This window comes from Xiphophorus hellerii, chromosome 21, assembly GCF_003331165.1.
Source record: "Xiphophorus hellerii strain 12219 chromosome 21, Xiphophorus_hellerii-4.1, whole genome shotgun sequence".
Classification (NCBI taxonomy): Eukaryota; Metazoa; Chordata; class Actinopteri; order Cyprinodontiformes; family Poeciliidae; genus Xiphophorus; species Xiphophorus hellerii.
The window spans coordinates 13,526,244-13,546,189 of record NC_045692.1 but is presented as its reverse complement, the minus strand read 5'-3'; the positions used below and the strand labels follow the sequence as shown (position 1 = coordinate 13,546,189).

Here is a 19,946-nt window from a genome sequence, read left to right as displayed (position 1 = left end):
AATATTTTAATAAAGGAAAAAGGAAAGTTTCTGCACATTGCAGAAACTTTTTCTGTAATGTGCAGAAAAAGTGCAGAAAATGTATACTTTTTCTGCACATTGTGTTAAACCTTTGCCTTTTATTGGTAATAAAGTGAATACACATAATTGGGTACAAAACGGATTTTTTCTTTTACAACTACCTCAAAGCAAAAATGCTTCTTTTACTCAGAAAAGCCTATTTCCAATCAGGACATGCCACTCACAATATGGCGGACGTACTGACGTATAATTTCTTCTGACGTTATATTTCCGCGACTTGTAGTTCCCACGAGTTTTTAGCGGTAAGCCGAAAGTATGTCTATAAATTAAGCCAATAATAGTACATTGAGCATAACTATTTGCGCATGTTGTCTATTATAACGCGTTAGTCCGCTGAATTAAACATATTAAGTATCTAAAAGGGTTTCTCGTGTCGTAACTTTTGTGTGATAAAGCTAACTAGCTACGTGGCTATACCCTATGCTTTGGCTGTGGTAGCAAAGTGGTTTCACGTTGACTAGTGTTGCTCCTTGAAATATTTTTACATGCTTTTTTCAGGAGTTGCTAGTGATGGCTGGCAGCAGGATGAAGTTGGAGTTGTCCAAAGTGGTTCAGGGAAGATGTCGTTTGGGTCAACTGAAGGAGATAGGAAGGATGGGGCAGCACTGTCTGGACATTCCAGGATGTCTTCTGTACACGCACCTTGGCACCGTTCCCCACCTCACCCAGGACACCCTGCACACCCTTAGCAGCCTCCCCACTGTCACCCAGGTCACTCTATCCAACATGTAAGCTGGAACCCACACACACTCTCCATTTCACATCCTGATTGCCTCTTTAAAGCTGATCATCTCTCTCCAGTGCAGAGCACCAAGAAGTTCTGGAGGAGTTTAAAGGCGGATTTAAGAAGTTTGCAGGTACAAATCACATTTAATTTTGTTTTAATTACTGCCTTTACTAATGGTTATACCATTGGAGGTAATCAGGAAATTTAACTGGGTTTTATTTTAAAAAAAACTCGATACCTATCTTAGAAGAGGGCCAAGAGACTGAATTTATGAGACTGAATTTATTTTATTTAGCTTTACATGTATATTTTTCCACCTTTGAGTTTTTTTTATTTCTGCTTTTAATCATTTTATTTTTGTTTTAATTCTAATGTTTTATTATTTGATTTGATAATCCTTTATGTTCAGTAGTTGGTTCACTGCATGCTGCTTTTTAAAGTGTTTTATAAATACTTTGCTAAGTATTTATAAAATACTTTTGTGAATTCAATTCAATTCAATTGGAATGCCAGAAATCTCAGTTTTTCAGTTGTGCAAAGCATCTTTTAGAAAAGTGTGTGTGCTTGCTCCATCCTTTCCCATGTTTCCATAGCTTGGGCAAAACAACAGTTTGACATATGTTGACAAAAAACAGTAACAACAGGACATTTTGGTAGATATTCAGGGAGTAACCTCGAGACTTTCCACACGTCGGAAGGTATATGCTTTACCCAAAGCACACGTGTGGTTGGGGAGAACACTTTCTTCATCTGGCTTCATGTGATTAATTATCCTCATCTGATGCTTGAGATAGGCACCAGCCCCTCACAACCCTTCAGGGCATAAGCAGCGACATTACAATTTATATGTTCTTCTTTACTGCATTTGTCTTGTGGGAAAAACAACTTTGTTCTGATGTAGAAGGATGGAAGGAAATGTTCAACTTTATTGAGGCTGTCATATAACCTTCTACATAAGTCCTTTTCTACCTTGTTAGACCTAATGTAATCAACAATTTCCTCTGTCCTTATGTACCCTTTCCCATTGTGTCCATTTGCCCGACCTGTCTCTCTTTCTTAAACCTTCCTTGAGTGTTTGTCCTTCCTGACTTCCTTTTTCATTCCTCCTTGTTCCCCCTGTTCCACCCTTACTCTCATTCACCTCCTTCTTTCCTTCCACATGCCCTCATTTATGTTGCATGTGTCTTTCCTCCCATTTATTCTCTCTACCTACCTTCCATGCCTTCTCCATGTTTTTTTCTTTCTGTCCATCCATTTTTCTTTGCTTGTCATTATTCCATTCCTTTATTTTGTTGTTCCTTCCTTCCTTTCCTTTGCTTGTCATTCCTTCATTACTTCCTTGTGTCCTACGTCAATTCTTTCTGTTCAGCCTTCCAACTTCTTACCCTTCCTTCCTTGTACTATAAAAAACCCAAAAAGTGTTAACTTTGTACATATAAAATATGACGAAACCTCATTAATAGAAATCTCATATCTGATGCCTCTAACAAATTATCTGAGTGGAATATTTACAATCTAATTAACTCTTTTAAGCTTGACTAAAAGTAGTTAATTTCTCATTAATACTTTGCCTTAAATCTGCTAGAAGTGTGACCCTATTTGACGTTGCGGCACCTCCGTCACCATGGCGCTGAGCACTATCCACACACCCTGGGATCCACATTTAAAATTAGAAATGTAATTGCTGCTTCGTTTAATATAAACTGTCAGGGATTACTTCAGTGTTGTCTCTAAAGCTGCAGAAAGGAAGACTAGTGATTTAATTACTAGAAATAATAATTAGAGCCCTTTTGTTTTCTCACCTTCTGATCTTCTGCTGCAGCTGGCTCTGCTGATAACTGTACAAGTCGCCACATTAGCATGCACTAATGGAGCACTTCGCTTCGCCAGCTTGCTCTGGGCTCAGCTGCCGCAGGCTGTGGGATTTGAAGTTTGTTCTCATTGTGTGACTTCTGGGGTTCTGCTGTTTTTTCAGGTCTCCATGATACTGTGTTGTACTGCTCACTCCACGACTCTGCAGCCCAAAGCCCGACAGGCCACACCACCAACAAGGTGAGCTGCGTCTCCTGGAAGAGGTTGTATCTCACTGAGGTGCCAAATAGAAGCACATTCGGGCTTTGAATGTAATTATCCACCATTAGACGGTGTCAGTTTGGGGCAGCGGTGGGCGGATAGAGCTGACAGTGGCTAAGTTCATGGCCCTTCAGAGGACGGTGCAGCCAGACTGGTACCAGACCATGGCAGATGGGGAGACCTGGCAGACCGGCATCTCACGGAAAAGGGTTCGAAAGTCGGTGGACCGATCTCTGGCTCATTTGGACGAATGTCTGCTGGTGCATCAGAAATCACAGGTACATACACATTCAACTGACACACACTATCTTTTGGAGTCAGTCTAGCGCGAAGTTAAAAACATCAGACATGGATTGATTGTTCGGTGGCTGTCGCTGGCACTGCCTTGCAGCTGAGCTTCTGCTGGAAAAACAGGCAAGATTAGGGTGAACACATTGTCAGCAGATGTGCGAGCCTGCAGCACTAAGAGCGACTGATCAGATTCTACTTTTTCCTCCTAATAAATGATCCCCATTCTCTCAGTTCTCCATGATTACCAAAGCTTTTCCATTTGTCTGTTTTAATGTCATTTTTGCAAGTTTTTCCATCGTCTTTATCTTGTTTTTTTTACCTGACTGCCAAGCAAATGTTCCTTGACACAATAAAGTGAGAAATCATGTCGAGCAAAGAGAACTGAGTTACTGCAGGTTATTTTTTATCTTGCATATACCCAGTGAGCTGTGAGATTGCTGCCAAATTCCCCAAACCCCCCAGTGTGTCTGTCCTCCTCGTGATGTGCAACTGCTTGTTGAGTAATCAAAATCCAAATGGAGTCTGGCAGAGGAAATCGTCTTTATTTATTTATTTTTCCCCCTTAAGAAGAAGAAAAAAAATTACCTTCAAGATTTTCATGCATCATGCTTATTGGTTAAAAAACAATTAGTGTTTTTCCTCTTATTTTTTCTTTCTCTGCCTCTATCTCTCTGAATCTTGTAGCAGTTTCACGGTGCGATCACAAGTGTGTCTTTCTGCTGTCAGGAATTGGATGGAGTCAGTGTGTTTGGGGTGGTGGAGGGAGGAGACATCTTGGAAGAGAGGCTGCGCTCGGCCAGGGAGACGGCCAAAAGGCCCGTAGCGGGATTCTGCCTGGACTGCTTCCAGAACGGTGCCATGGATCAGGCCCTGAGGAGCCAGCTCATCACTGCTGTCACTAAGGAGCTGCCTGAGGACAAACCCAGGTGAAACTCTGATACCAGGTTCTTATTTCCCCAGGAAATCTAACAGGTTTTTAGGGTTTAAGTAAAAATAATTTATTGAAAACTGTAAAACTCACGTAAGTAAAAAGAAAGCAACATGAAAACATTGCCCTGAAAAGTGCTGGGGATCATTTTGTGATGCCAGTAACAACAAAGTAACAAAATTCCTGCAGTGCCTTTGAAGTATTTATGCCCCATGAACTTGAACCAGAAACCTCAATGTGGTTTTATTGATATTTTATTTGGCAGGCTGTCACAAAGTTAAAGCAAAATAAGTGATTTTCAAAATGTTCACAAATGAAAAGATGCAGAGCAAAGATCTGCTGCTGTGTTTCGGCCTGTCACAGAAAATCCAAATAAAAATCATTTAGATTTGGGGATTTGATCTGGCAAAATATGAAAAGTTTCTTACTTTACCAGATTACAAATCATTTAATACTTATGTCATTCAAACTCTCATTTAAAGTTTTGATAATGACTTTTACATCAAATATAATTTTTTCATGGAGTTTATTATTTCTGATTATTTTGTTTAAACTAATAAAGTTTGTCACAATGCGCCTCCCAGTTGGCTGATCTCGCCCTGTCAGTAAATCTTCTGCTTTTATTGATCCTAAATGAAACCCAGTGGCTCAGCTTCAGTGTCATCCTGTCAGCAGTCACAGCTCAGTCTTAAAGGAAACATATCACATACAGCGCTTGTTCAAAGGTTAATAACATCTTGTGAGATTTTAAAGAAACAGGTGGCTTGGTTCAAACCGAACAGCAGGATTACAGCATGAAGGCCCTCTTATCTATAATTATTTTGGGGGTGTAGTTGGTGTGTGAATTTGGAGGCGTTTGTATGCACAAGATGTTTTCTAATCCAACTCCACTAAAAACGTTTTTACAAGCTTCAGTAAATTAGATTCAATACCTTCTTTGAGTCAGTTGTGATGTAAATTTAAGACATACTTTAATAATGAATAATAATGTACCAAGTAATTTAAATTGAACTTAGTTAATCAGTTAACCATACCACTGAACTCTTAAATTATGCTTTTACACCTCACCTCCTTTTATAACAGAGTTTCAGGCACTGATGATGGATTTCAGCGAGCTATTGAAATCCCAGTTTTCAAGCCAAACTTTGACTGGAACTGACAGTGGAAAAGGGTAACAAGAACATATTGTTCCCCCCTTAAACACACAATTAATCAGTTTTAGGAGCAGAATCCAAAGACAGGGAAGATTAAATGTTCCTGAAATTTCTCCCAAAAGGAAGCTTTTTGATGGGAAAAGCAATGAAGGAATAAATGCAGCAATGTGAGATGTAGCTAAATGTACGTAAGATATGTTATGGAAAATCTGGTTGACTTATAAAACTCCCATCATTACATCACAAAGCAAACCAGAATCACAGAACTGCATCTACATTTCAGCCTTTCAGTAGAAATCCAACTCTAAGCCTCAGTCTTGCTGAAATAAATTTTTATATTACACCACAGCTCCTTTCACTTATTTTCTCTTAAGATTTTAAGCCTAGCATTCAGATATTTTTGCAATTTGACTCTCTTTTTTTTTATAAGGAATGACCTTATGATCTTACACCACACTGCATTTCTCCATTGAAATCCACTTTGCCTCCACCTTGTAAGACTGTAGCAGATCCGTGCTTTGACATCCGATAAAGTGGAATATTTCTGTGTGGCGGCATCAACTGAAGGATATATATTCAGTTAGATCCTTATGCAGAGAGTTTATCACCAGCATTCGCATCAAAGTACATCTTGCTAGCTGCAGACGTACATATTATAACTGTGGTGCTTCAATGTCATGAAATGTCCAATGTCCTTTTCATGACATTCCTCCACAAAACGATTATTGTTTTGCTGTTAACTTTGAAAGAATACAAACTAATGTTGATAAAAAGGCTTTATGTGCTTTTTTAATTTTTTTTATTCTCACATTCATCTAAATGTGTTCTGGAACACATTCAGGTTGTTTCATCTCTGAAACAACCTGAAATAAACAAAAAGCTTTTTACATTTTTATAGACAAACAACTAAATTTCAACATCATCTAACTATTGAAACGACTAAACAAGACTGAACAATCATCTGAGAATGTGGGGGTCATAGGTTCACTTCTCATCTGGGATCTCCTGCAGATTCAACCTATTTAATAGCCTCCTTTTCTCATAACAACGGGCCCAGTCTGTTTCAAAAGCTTGTCACAATAAGCACAGCTGTGCTTTTCACGATTTAACTCCACATTCTCCATTATCTCTTACTTTCTTTGTCTCTCTTTCCATTTCCATCACTTCAAATGCAATTTAGCATACTCTCTACGTAGTGTCCAAATGCTCTCCAGTGGAATCTTAATTTCCATCCTCATTATGGAAGACAAAATCTGCGACGGCGCCCTTCACAACTAGTGGCAACCCTGTTGGAGCGGCACAATAGCTTGCATTTTCATTGTTTTGCAGTTTCAAATTTTGCACTGAAAAAAATGTCACTTTTCTAATAAAAAGTGTTTACTTTACTGAATACTGTTTCTAACGTTATGCATAGTGGCAAAAATAAATAAAGATTCTTGTTATAATTGTATTCATATATCCAGTTATATTTTTCTTCCCCGTTTTGAAGAGAGCATAAAGTTGTTATAAAGGTACTACACTTGAAAAAGTTATATTACAAAGTTTTACACCAATTAAAGGTTGTATTTTCCTAGATTTTCTCAGAGTGAGATTATGCTGCTGGAATGAAAGGTAAATTTATTCTGAGGCTTTTTACACATCCTTACCTAGGCAGGGGTGCCAGTCTGGCATGGTTGGAAGTGAAACCTGGGAGGAGATAACGACGGCACAAGTCTTCTTTTTCTCTAAGGTGGAGCAGCAATTTTCCATCTCAAATTTGAACTTCTTCACTGTGTGGGATATTTTCAAACCTAGAGGCTTTAAAAAGTGGCAGCATTTGGCTTTAATTTTGAATTGCTAAGGGATTCTCACTCTCAAATGTATATTCTCAAGCACAGAAAAGTTTTTTTTCTACATATGCCGCTCTTAAAACCTCTTGTTTCTCCAACAATTTGCATCGCCTTAAGCATTCTTCCTGGGTGTAGATGCTAGAAGTTGCCTGAGTTTGACCCGGCTGCTGCAGAAGGCCCAGAATATTGGCTGATGCAGCCAGAGGGTACATGCTGTTAGTTTGTTGATGGACTGTCATCGCTCCTCTCTCTCTGTGTAGCCTTTGCTTTGGTCAAACCTCCTTTAATCCTTCACTCCGCAAGGTCACAGAGCTGCGCTGACAGATGCAAATGTGCAACCATAAATCAGCCATGACTCAGCAAACCACAGCTACCAGATGGATGTTGTGATAAAAAAGAAACTTTGACATGATGATCATTTTACTAGCTGGCTTTTGATCAAAAACCAGATTCTTTTGAAGATATTCAAATAGATCTCTGTGCCTTTCAACAACACCAGGACAAAACTTTATTTGGAAATAGTTGTGTTCTGGACTAAATTAGCGTTTTGGAAACTTCTCTGCCTCTGAAGAAGTCGGTTTCACATGAGCTCTGGAAGTGGTGGAGGAGTTGTGCTTGCTGCTAGAGGCCCTGAGCGTTGCAGTGGAGCTGCGAGCGACAATAATCTGTTACCAGGGGCTCCCTGAGAGCTTTGCTTCATTGGCTCATCTGGAACACCATGGGGCATCCCCCCTGCTGGTATTTCATGCTGGAGGCAGGTGCAGCTTCCAGCCAGAAAGTGGATTGGAGTCATTATCAGATGCTAAATTGGGCTTGACCTTGATGCCTGTAGGCAGAGAGTGAGAAGCAGCCAGTTTTACGGAAAGCTCAAAACACACAAGAGGAGCGCAAGCTGATGTGGTGAAACATCAGCTTGCGCACAACATCCTGCCAAATATCCTGCAGATGTTTGTGCACATCACCTGTCTTGTTTCTCAGACATGTTGCATTAATGTTTAATACTTGCTGCTGTTTTTGTGTCCCCGTGTTTGTCGTCTCTCTGTTTGCATGTAACTCAGATTGCTGCAGGGCGTGGGGCGACCTGATGAGGTGCTGGCGTGCGTCGAAGCAGGCGTAGACCTTTTCGAGGGTTTCTTCCCTTTCCAGGTGACGGAACGGGGCTGCGCTCTCTGCTTCCTCTTCGACATCACACCGGACTCGGAGAGCGCAGGTAGAGCCCGCCTCACAGGTGTGGTGAAAATCGGTCAAACTTTAACTCTGTGATGGCTCAAAGTCTTACCTCTTCATTTTGCTGCCTTATTCTATTTTATTACACTTGATTAATTCCTCTTAATAAAAAAACAACTTTTTTACATGTTAATTCACTTCAGTAATGCACCGTGAGCATCTTTGTCAGTGGAGATCAAGAAACATATTGTGTTTAGAAAAGATCTTTTCCACATTTTGTCACGTTGACAAACTTAAGTGTATTTTATAGAATTTTATGTTGTAAACCAACACTAAGTAGCATATTATCCTAAAGTAGAAGGATGGTTTTGCAACTTTTTACAAATAAAAATAAGAGTGCTTTATGTGTATTAGGTCAGGCCATGTAGTCTGTACTTTTTTTTAGCTGTAAAGTCCTACTAGCTGAAAATCTAGAGATATTCGTCCTTTCACTGGTGAAAATTGGTTTCAAGCCACATAAGTATCAATGAGGAGCTTCTGTGAATGATAATTTAAAAGTTCTAATTTTAACTTGGACTTTAAGTAGACCATTTTAACACATTAATATGTGTCAAACTAAACCCTTATTGTAGCTCTGGTTGTATGTTTGGGATTGTTGTCCTGCTGGAAGGTAAACCTTCACTCCAGCCTTCAACAGTTTCATTTTTACAAAGTCATTTTTTCAAAATTAGGTGGAGGACAAAGGACACTTGTCTGCTGTGTTCCTTCGTTTTGCAATGTGTCTCTTAGCCCTCGCTGAATTTAGTGAACACAGCTGAACTCTACTTACTGCTTAGGTGACCTCTGCAATTAGTTGCGTTGGATTTTTATTAGGAACTGAAAACAAACGGACTATATAATTTTTTAATTTTTATGAGTAAAAGTTGTCAATCTATATAATTTTTTCCTTCTTTGTAATAATAATTCAAAACATTTCATTGGTCTATCACAAAAAATGCCAATAAGATACATCAAAGCTTTTTGTGTGACAAAATGCAAAAGAATGCACACTTTTGAGTGGCAGTGTATCATTTTCATTTAATTTCCATCAACCTCTGTTGTAAATGTCTTGTCTCATCCCCTGCAGGACCCAGATTTCCCATACAGCTGTTGTCTTGTACTCATTAAGCAGCGCACTGTAAATGCCACTCACTTTAAGACGTTTTCAAACTCTGCTGCATTTATAGTTTTTATTTTTTTATTTTCTTCGTTCTTCTTTTCTATATGCTAATGATATTTTCAGGTAAGAACACCTTGCCCAAAGCAAAAAGGTGACACTTTTTAATGAAACTAGGATTGGGAAAGTGAGACTCCTGAAAAGATGCAAAATGCTGGCATTGTTAATGTTAATGTTAGCAGCTTGTAATAATATGTGCCTGGAGCAAACTGAGATCATTGAAAAGTTTGAAGTTTTCCCATTTTTCTGACTACAATGACTCTTTAATGGAAGTTGGATGTCATGAGAAATTCAATTCCTCCTGCATAAAATGGTTTATTTAGCTTTAATTTAATTCATAAAAGACATGCAAATGGAGAGTCGAGATGAGATTGCAGTAAGAAAATATGCAAATATATAAGGAAATATTGGTGATGTTAGCACATTTAAAAGCACGGTAATCAGCTTTGATGTTTTTAATTGCACAAAGTTGCACTGTGCTGATAAAACTAAACTCATGATTGATTCATGAACCTAGCAGGATTTCTTTAATTTCCATAGGAGGAGCATCTGGAGTTTAAAAAAAAAAAAAGCATAGGGTGAACACTCTTGGTTCTAACGGAAACGCAAAGAAACATTCTTCTCATGCCTCTGAGCAGGGAATTACAACACGTTCAATTAGACCTAAGTGGTTCAGTTTAAAGGCCCTGCAGAGAGTTGTTGGTACACAAACAGCCCCTCATTTAGTCTCAGTCTGGTGAACAGCACAGCCTCGTCCGACAGCCGTTTTTCTCCTGATGAATAGGAAATAAGTGGATTTAGTGATCAGATTCACATAATGGCTCTAAAATTATGCATGCATGGCAGTGTGTGGAAATCAGTGTTAGATTAGTTGACTCGGTGGATAACGTGGGGAAAAAAAATCAATAATATGTCTCCTGAACAGCTTCAAGCGAGGTAACAATTAGGCTCGACCCTGTCACAGTGATTGTTGTCCTTGTTGAGGAAGTGAAGAAATAGAACAGAAGGAGCTGTGTTTGAAGAGCTGCACTGAACTGGTCTGACTCTCGACTTTGTGGTTAATTAAAAAGTTGCGTTAAACTCCCCTGACAGAGTTTGGCATGTAGTGTCAAAAAGAGAGTAATCGATTCTGCGCAGGGTGCATAATAGAGTTCAGTTGAGGTGAGAGCAGTAATAGTGTCAAACCAAGGAGAAACTGTGACTCCCCTCTCTCAGCCAATTATGATACCCCCTGGGAAGGGGTGAAAATACCCTCACCCTCCTGCTAGGATCCTCCTGACACATCCAATCTTTTACTCGTTTACCCCTTGCTTCCTTTTCGACCCTTTTCTAGTTTTCATGGGGTATTCTCAATTTTCTGAACTTCCTCTTTTATTGTTTGGTCTTTTTTTCTTTTTTGCACTCAAATTTAACATTTTTGTAAAAGGTTCCTAGACGACAACATTGACCATTTTCAAATGGTTCTATTGAATCTTCCGTTCACTTGCCTGCCTGTCAGTCAGTGGCTACAGCTGCTTATCTTTTATTGATAAAAACAAAATCAAACCAAATATCCAGTCAAATAGTCAAAAAGTGTTCACTTTTTATTAGTTAGTCTTTGTTGAATGGACTAGCTGAAGTTTTTGTTTATCGTTGCAACTTGTTCTAAGCATTGGTTGCAAAAGCAGAAAGGGGCTGAACCTCACGGATCATTTTCAAGCTTTACGACTTTACAATTAATGTTTTGTGTCTTCATCCGAGATCTTGTGATGCTTATGTTTTGTGATTCCGAAACAAAATAAAGCTGGAAAATGATTAGTGAGCTCCTTCAGCTGCACTGCACCTGCTTGCTTGTTGGAAGATGCACAGAGTTCCTTGATTTTATTGGTCTAAATGTTTTCATTGATCAAAAGTCAAGAGAAAAAGTTAAAAACTAACATATTTGTATAGGACTAAGTAGAAAAGCAGCAGTCAGGTGAAGCCAATTCAGGTGAACCCCATGAAAGCCACTTAGGGAAACATTTGTTGCTGTGTATCAATCTCTGAAGGATTATAAGGCCAGGTCCAGACATCCTGTCCTTGTTCTGAGCAAGAATGAATATTCAAAAGAGGAAGACATTTAAGACTTTTTCCAAACATCCCAGCAGTGGCTGTCCCTGCAGATTCATCCAAAGGTCAGAACATGCAGTGCTCAGAGAAATTGGTAAAAAAAAAAAAAAAAAAGAGATAGAGCTGTATTAGAGCAACAGTGGCTCTCAAAAGTTTGCACAGCCCTGTTAAAATGCCAGATTTGTTTTAATTCAAAAATGTATCATTTATCGTGAACATAAAAAAACAAGTATTTGAGAAGGAAGAAGATGGAAAATCTGCTACAACCTGATTACATAAGTGTGCAAACCCTCACACTTCAAGTGTTCAAGCACGCACTTATTCAGTTTCTGTATCCAGTTCCAAAATTAGTTTTATTTGAAAATGCTTTAGTGTATTTTACAGGCGACATAATGAACAACATAAAATGTAGGAACATTAATTCATTAATCTCAAACTTTTACAATCAATCTTTTGGGAAAAATAAAATTAATTGTATACCTATGATCTATTTAAGAAAAATCCCCAAAACATTAGAGATTTTTGGCCCAAATGCAAACATTTAAATTAAATGTATTTAGTTGCAATTACAGTTCCTTTATTTATTTCACTGACTGGCTCTGCTTTAAATGCTTATTTGATATGATTAGGTAAAATTTGCTTATGACAGTGACAGGTGCTTCATTTAGTGCAGAATCTGTGTATAACTTTCTGCCAAGCACGCGGTATCTGCTGGGGACTCTCCAGATGGTTCTGTGTTACAAAGCAGCTGGCTTGTTGGGTCAGCTGTCTGCTGGACATCTGCAAGCTTTGACACTCACCGTCTAAACCAACAACCAGAAGACTTAGCGTGACAGCACTGCAGCTTAAAACAGCAACTTTGTTTTATTTTCTGCAGAGAGCGTCACATTTCACCCTTGATGGGATGATACAAATATAAATTTAATTGAACAAGAAGTTGGTTGTTATTAAAGGTATGCTAAATACAAAGTATTCAAATTTGTGAGAGAAAGTGTAGTTCCCATCTCTTTGTTTCCAAGTGTAGAAATCTTTACTTCATATTATGTTTCATTGCCAGTTTAATTGTAGATGGAAAGATGATGCTGTAGCTCACTTCTCAGTTTTCTGCCAAAAAACAAAAAAGAAGTCGTCTTTACTTGTTTCCAAGCCTTCAGACTCGTCATGTTCCCCCGTTGGTTTCTGTATCTGCTGCTGTTCTCCATATTTGTAATGCACGACTTATCCTCAGCACAGGTGGCATCTCCCTGCTTTGCATTTTGCTGTCGTTGCTTGAGTTTTGTTCTGTCCCACTTTATTCTCATGGTTATTACCTCCCCAGCTTTATTTTGCAGACAGACCCAATTATATGATTTCTTTCCTCCCCCTCAGTTCTGGGCTAATATTTTTTGCTTATTTCATGTTCAACTTGACTCCATTTTGTATTGACTGTAGATTTCAGTTTGTAATCCTGTGCTTAACTTTGGACCGTTTCCTCATCCTTCCTTTGTCTCACCATCCCTCGTGCTCCTCCTCGGTTCGTCTCACTCTTCTTCTTTCTTGTTCACTTAGTTGGAGTAAACCCAAAGGGAGAAGCTATCTGCATAAAGCAAAGTTTAGTATTCACAACATAACCAGTTAGCATTTCTAATATGGAGAGGGGAGAAAATAAAAAGCTCAGCATGGCCTCACTGTAGGTCAGAGCATAATTGGCATTTATTTAGACTGGTGGTTGTGTGCATAGGGAATTATTTTCTGCCACAGGGTAAGATTATAGCTTGAATGGCTTCTGTTGAAATTAATAAGGTGCATGTGTGTTTTGGCAGCGGCTGATGAAGAGCAGCACACAGCGGGGGAGACGCAGCCGAACGGATATCTTAATTGTGATGATCAAACACACATGACACGCTTCGAGATGGATCTCAAAGACAAAAGGTTTGTAGAGGGATTTGTGAGAACCCCACAGGGTTTCACAGACTCTCCGCTTTGATGTGTTTGATCTACATTTACGCTCATTGCTTGTAAATTCGAGTCAGCTCGAGCTTTCGATGAACTTCTGTCCAGGTACCAGGACGACTTCAGGCCCCTGGTGGAAGGGTGTGGCTGCTATTGCTGCAGGAACCACCAGAGGGCGTACGTGCACCACCTGCTGGTGACCAATGAGCTGCTGGCTGGAGTTCTCCTCATGATTCACAACACAAGCCACTACAACAGCTTCTTCAGGGCAGTCAGAGAAGCTTTGGCCAATGACAAAATGGACCTCCTGAGGAGGCGTGTGCTTGGGACAGTAAAGGAGTAAAGCGGATAACTGAGAGGGACGGGAAGGGGACAAGGCAGAAAATGTTTCTCTAAACTGGCACAACGCAGGTTACTGTAATGCTGCACAGACCTTCAGATGACTTATGTTTGCTAAACCCAGATCTCTGAAAAATAAAGAAGAAAAGGAGCAGATAAATATTGAGAATTCTGTTTGTGTGTTCAGTTCATCTCAAGTTCACAGTGCAGGTTTATATCTCAAACTGCTGGCAATGACTAAAATAACAAAACAATTTATCACCAAATATTTTGGGTATTTAGCAATTAAGATAATTTAGAGGCGTTCTGAGTTTGGTGATTTCCACTACCTACTGGAGCTGTGCGATGACGAAGGTCGCTTTCAGCGCAACTTTCATCTTCCGAAGGCCCAGTTTGACAACCTGCTGACCATATCGGTGCCTGCATCTCCTGACAGTACTCCAACTACAGGCCACATAGTAAAGTCTCTCTGACTGGTTGAAACTCCAGCAGACATGCGTCAAACGCTTGAAATCCAAAAACGCGCAGTGCCGGATGTGCAAAACGCGTTTGGTCTGTTTGCAGCATTAAAAATCGAGCCACTGTTGATGAAAGAAGGAAGTTACTGTGGCCCATGATATTTCAACGAGGGCCAGTACCCCTTAGGTCCATCCCCACTGGCAATCATGCGACAGGATGATGGTTCCTATAACACACGCCGACAATCTAGAGATTTTGCCTGTTAGAGTTAGAGCTGAATAATTGGGTCAAGAGGATGTTGCTGGGAATCCTTGCATTGGCCTAAGTACTGGGAGATAAGACGTCGAATGGACTCATTTACATAGCAGCACATATTAGAAGAACAAATCAGGGTAATATATTACGCAGTATAAACAGTCCATCTTTATATGTTAAGTCAAACAGTGTGTTGCTAAAGTGTTTCACGACCGTCCACTCCTCTCACCCTGCTAACAGGAGCTGCGAGTTGACAGCTCCACCCTTCATGCTGCTGACAAAGGATAAAGATCAGATACAGATACGGGTTTGTGCTGCCTCCCGTGCAGTGATGGAGCATGGCTCATTGTGAAGGTGAGGGGGTATAATTGACTGCCAGAGCATGCCAATGCCTGTGGGAGGGGAACAGGGGACCGATGTAGTAAGAGAAGAGTGTGACAGATTTATGAAACGGCAACGGGAAGTTTTTTCCCCCCCGCTGCACTGTGAGTTACCCAAACTGCATCAAGCATTGTAAAGAAGGAGGTTGGGGGATTTGCTGTCATTAAGTAGGTGGGAGCTGAGTGTAAGTGCCTGAGTAATAAAAGCACAGGATTGGCCAGGAATGATAAGGAAAAAAAGTATTAAAATCTCTGGGAAGCAGGGTAAAATCTAAAACAAGCAGTGACCTTTAAACTGTTTATTTTAACGTCTTGTGGGATACAAGCAGACTAAAGGTATTGCAGGGGAGGTTATGAAGGGCAATCCGCCATATTAGTCTGTAAAAATAGAAGTGATTGGATCTCACCCTTCCTCACCAGAAAAGCTGCTGCAGATTCTTCACCCTGAAACATTTCCAGATGAGGTTTTCAACAGTAAAAAGAACGCCAGTGCGTGTGACAAACTGGAACGAAGGTCTGCAAAATTATCCACACTTTGTGGTTTCGTCTGGTTATAGCATTAATGCGGTCTTTTAGAAGACATTACTGCTGACCGATGATTGAATTTGCTTCTCGGGGTCTGAACTCCTCCCAGTTTATTTACATAGATTTATTGAGCTTGTGGTTGTCCGTTGTACAGTACAGGAAAACACATATGCACGGTGTAAAATGCCTTTAAATACATTCAACTTTTATTGAAAGTTGAATGTATTGAACTTGCAATGTATCACCCGCTAGCTGATAAAGGAAGTTAAAACTGTGTCAGTTTAATACTTGTATTAGAAAAAAGGTCGAATATGGTTTGAGATTTGGTGGCTATGTTAGACATGTAGCTGTTAAAGAGAGGGTATTCTTTGGTAATGGCAATTAATGGCCAAATATTATAAACTCCTTTGGAAATGCTATAACCATTTTAATAAAACTTCCACGGTCCAACAATGAGCAGCTTTGGGCTCGTTTAAGCATCTATGGAAATGCAAATAATTAATGCAATAAAAGCTGCTAAATAATGTAAAAAGATTTTAAAGTGGTTTAGAAAAGCTGGTTGAGTTCCGGGAGACAAGAGACATTTCTGAACTCCTGACAGAATTGCTAAAAAACCCCAAATCAAAACCGTTTGACTACAAAAAGACTTCCAGCCTTAAAACACAAATTTCCTCCTCTGAACTATGAAAGTCTTAAGGATATGTGAAGATAAAAGTCGATTATAATCACTTCTCAGTGTCCCATCACTATGAGACCAGCGCTGGTTGAATAACGGGTCCTGTGACGGCTCAATGCTTACCCCATTGGTTTGCTCAAATGTACCATTTTTTGTCACATTACAAAATCCTTAACGTTTCACATTTTAAAACCACTGTGTACTTTTTTTGCAGTAAGAGAAATGCATGTTGCCAGAAAGCAGAATATCTTTCAGACACTCTGAACTCAATCTGAGCAGTTGACCTTGTATTGCTGTAAATCTGTAGACACCAGCATCACCGGGCCTTTTACAGTGTCACATTCCTCAGTATTGATTAGCTGCGTCCCAATAAAATCCCACACTGGAGTTGTAGAAGCTGCCAGTGTGAAGAAAATAAAAAAAATTATGACAGGGAAAAATATAGATGTTTTCTCCCAGAAGAAGGTTGTGGGTGATTGAGGATTGAGTTCAACATTAGGAGTTTGAAACTAAAAGATGCTAACATTAAGTGCAATTTAAATTTTTTGTGACTATAATATGTAAAAAACATGACAGAAATGCTCATAGATAAGCTATTTATTCTGAGCATTTTTCTATAGAATCCATTTCTAGTGGCTTTTTACGTCTAGAAACTGATTTTCTTGCCCATTCTCTCTTGCAAAATAGCTGAAGATCTGGCAGGTTGGATGGGGATTTTCAGTAAACATGTTCAATCTTTACCACAGCTTTTCAATTGGATTAATCTCCAGACTATTGTAAGATATTTTCTGTTAGGCCCGCCCTGTATTTAGCCTCTTTCCAACAACTTTGACCAGCTTTTTGATACCTGCTAAAGAAAAGCATGATGCTGCCACCGCCCATGTTTACAGAGAGGATTGTGTGCTCATAATGCTTTCTGTTCACTGATGTTTTCTAACACAACATCTGCACAGAACAGCTGGATTTATATTGAGAATGATCACAAACAGCTAAATAGGTGATTTCTGACAGCAATTGGCTGAAATTAATGTTTTTTGGAAGTTTTTTTATAAAGAGGGCTGCATAGTAATCACACCAGCTTTTGCAGAGTTTTATTAATGGGCAAAATCTATAAGCTTCTTCCCAATTCAGTGCTGCTTTGTGATGTGGTCACCACTCAAAAACCAAAGATAATACACCAGCTGGTTGTAATATGACAAAATAGGTTTCCTAAGTATTTTACATATTACAATTAGATACTTTCCAGGCTATTTTTCTACACTTTTTGACATACAAATTCTATAATGTTTAAAAACAAGATTCTGTGGTTTAAATTTTTGAACAATAAACTGTTCAAGTTGGCTGCTTATCCAGTGAATTGGTAGATGGCTTTTTAACTGTTTTCTCTCCATTTTGGCATCTGGATGAACTCAGGTTAATTGAGCTTTAATATCTTCAACAACTCATGAAGTTTGCCTTAATCTATCCTGCAAGTAAACATGATTTATTTAAAGCACAGTTTCTCTTAATACCTTTATTGTGTTGGTGACAATTCAGATTGATGTCATAAATTAAACAAAACATCCTTTTACATGTTCTATAAAATAAATATGCAATAAAGTCTGAAAGCATTAAAAGTTTTCCAAACTCAAAATTTTCCCTTATTTTCCTTAGGCTGGGGAAATGATCATGTCACATTTTTATGCTTTTTTTTAAATAAATGTTTGAGAAAAGAACTAAAGGAACCAGATGATAAAGTAGACAGAAAAATGTAAATATCTTGCAGAATCAGAAAATGGTTGCAGCTGTAAAAGGTCATAGAAGGTACTGAGATGGCTGAGGTGCAAGACGGAGCAAAGCAGACTACAAAAAACAGAAAGAACTAAAATATTGTGTTGGAATGTTATTTGCCCCAGGTTTCATACTTATTTCCCATGTAGCTGCAGAGTTTCTCCTTTGCTCCTCAAAATATGAAGTCATGTTTCTAATTTAAGGCCAAACAGATGATTTCATTCATATAAATTAGAAGTACTTTTTTCCAACTTTTGCCAGCTGCAGTTTCAGCTTTAGCAGCAGCTTTGGGGCATAGCAATAACAGAGGGTATAGCATGGGGAATTTATGTAACATACTGCAATGGATTTCATGTCTTAGCCTCATAGCAGGCCATGATAACAGAAAGAAGGGAACTGAGAAATGGGGGGTCTGTGTGTGTGGCTGTGCTGCAGTGTGCATCATAACTAGCCCCTAGTTCTGAGCGAAGTCTGTAAAATCTTTTGCACAGTTCTGTTACTATTGAAACCAATAGCACACATCTTTAGTACTTCCTTAATTTGATTATTAGAATGTGTTTTTGTATGGTTTGTTATTTAGAAATAACAAACCATACAAAAACCACTTACACCTACTTACCCTTGAGGTTTTATGTCACATTACAAACCCCATATTTCAATGCATTTTATTGGGTTTTTATGAGAAAAACCAACAGAAACCACCTAATAATTGTAAATTCAAAGAAAAAGTAGACATGTTTTTATTTATTTTTTTAGAAAATAAGAAGAGCAGCCTGCATTTGTATCCAATTCCCTTTTCTCTAAATAAGACCCAATATATTTGTTACCTTCAGAAGTAACCAAATCGTTCAATAGTCCATCTACTTCTATATGCAGTCTCACTATAAATTCAGATGTTGAAGGTTTGTTAAAGAACAGCAGCAAACATGCCGTATCACAAAGACCAAGAAATACAGCAGACAGATCAGGAAGAAAGTTGTGGAGAAGTTTAGAGCAGGTTTATAAAACATCACTGTTCAGTCAACCATCTTCAATTGAAAAAAATGTCCCAACTGAAACATTGGGCCATTGAAAAGTTGAATTGAAAAGCTGGAGAAAGGAGCGTATTAATCAGAAAAGCAGGTTTGAAGCCCATAGTGACTCACGAGAAGTTGCATCGATCTACACAGCAACTACTCATGCACTTCTTAAATCTGGCCTCACTATGGAGTTTCAATGTGAGCAACTGAGGAAAAGTTCAAGGGGAACAAAAGTTTTTGATTGCATAGCATAATTTATTACTTTTCTTTTTTTGTAAAATTATTTCGTGGCACAACTTTAAAGTGACAGGGAAATATTGTTGGAACTATCTGCTGTTTTGACGTCACTGTGTCACTATTAGTTCTTTTTCCAACACCAGTCCTCTCAAATAATGAGCTTTCTTTGTTGGATAGACATCAAGCAGAAGTGAGAGCATCCATCAGTGAAGCTCATGCTCATTTTCTGAGCCTCTTTCTCTGTGGCACTGAGTGACACAGTGCACATTTTTCATGTAAAAGAGCTCTAAATGACACAGTCAGCAGGTGGCCCTCACTCCTCATTTCAACCAATTATACAGATGGAGAGCGCCTTTCAGGCTTGATCGCTGCAAGTTTTTTATTTTTTTCTGTTCTCTCTTTTCCTTTTGATGGTCCAGTCTGTGGCGTGAGCTGAGTCTCACATTTGTCTCCCTCTTCAGATGGCAGCTGGATGGCTATCTGATGTTGTGACAGCACAACATTTAAAAAGGAATGGGGTCAGCTACTCATTCAAAACAGACTGACTACATGACAACATCTTAAAAGCCAGTGGTATTAGGTGCAGTGGGTGTCACTGGGGAGGAAATGATGGCCTGTGAAAGGGTTTAACTGTGAGGGATTCTGTTGTAAGAGCAGACTGTCCAGAGACGGGAGACAGCGCAAGTATTTGTCACTTTGTGGGGAAGCATAGACAGTGTGCTGGAAGCTTAAATCATTGATTTGACAAGGTGTTGCAGCAGCAGACGTAGCAGATAGTTTCACTGGGGACCTGCCCAGGG

The 19,946-nt window shown here is 39.1% G+C and overlaps 1 protein-coding gene across 3 annotated transcripts; it reads left to right on the top strand.

The window, feature by feature from the left end:
* The first annotated feature begins 235 nt into the window (after positions 1–235).
* On the top strand, positions 236–15,718 carry qtrt2 (queuine tRNA-ribosyltransferase accessory subunit 2). 3 transcript variants are annotated; one of them, XM_032552084.1, is made up of 9 exons: positions 236–323; positions 580–809; positions 883–938; positions 2,784–2,860; positions 2,950–3,159; positions 3,899–4,098; positions 8,142–8,293; positions 13,357–13,465; positions 13,595–15,718. In XM_032552084.1, the coding sequence occupies exons 2-9, from the start codon at positions 592–594 to the stop codon at positions 13,827–13,829; spliced, it is 1,257 nt and encodes a 418-aa protein (XP_032407975.1). In that variant the 5' UTR covers positions 236–323; positions 580–591; the 3' UTR covers positions 13,830–15,718. The 3 variants fall into 3 exon arrangements, with proteins under 3 accessions (XP_032407975.1, XP_032407973.1, XP_032407974.1); XM_032552082.1 differs by having other exon boundaries at positions 8,142–8,311; XM_032552083.1 differs by having other exon boundaries at positions 277–334; positions 8,142–8,311.
* The last annotated feature ends 4,228 nt before the right edge of the window (positions 15,719–19,946 follow it).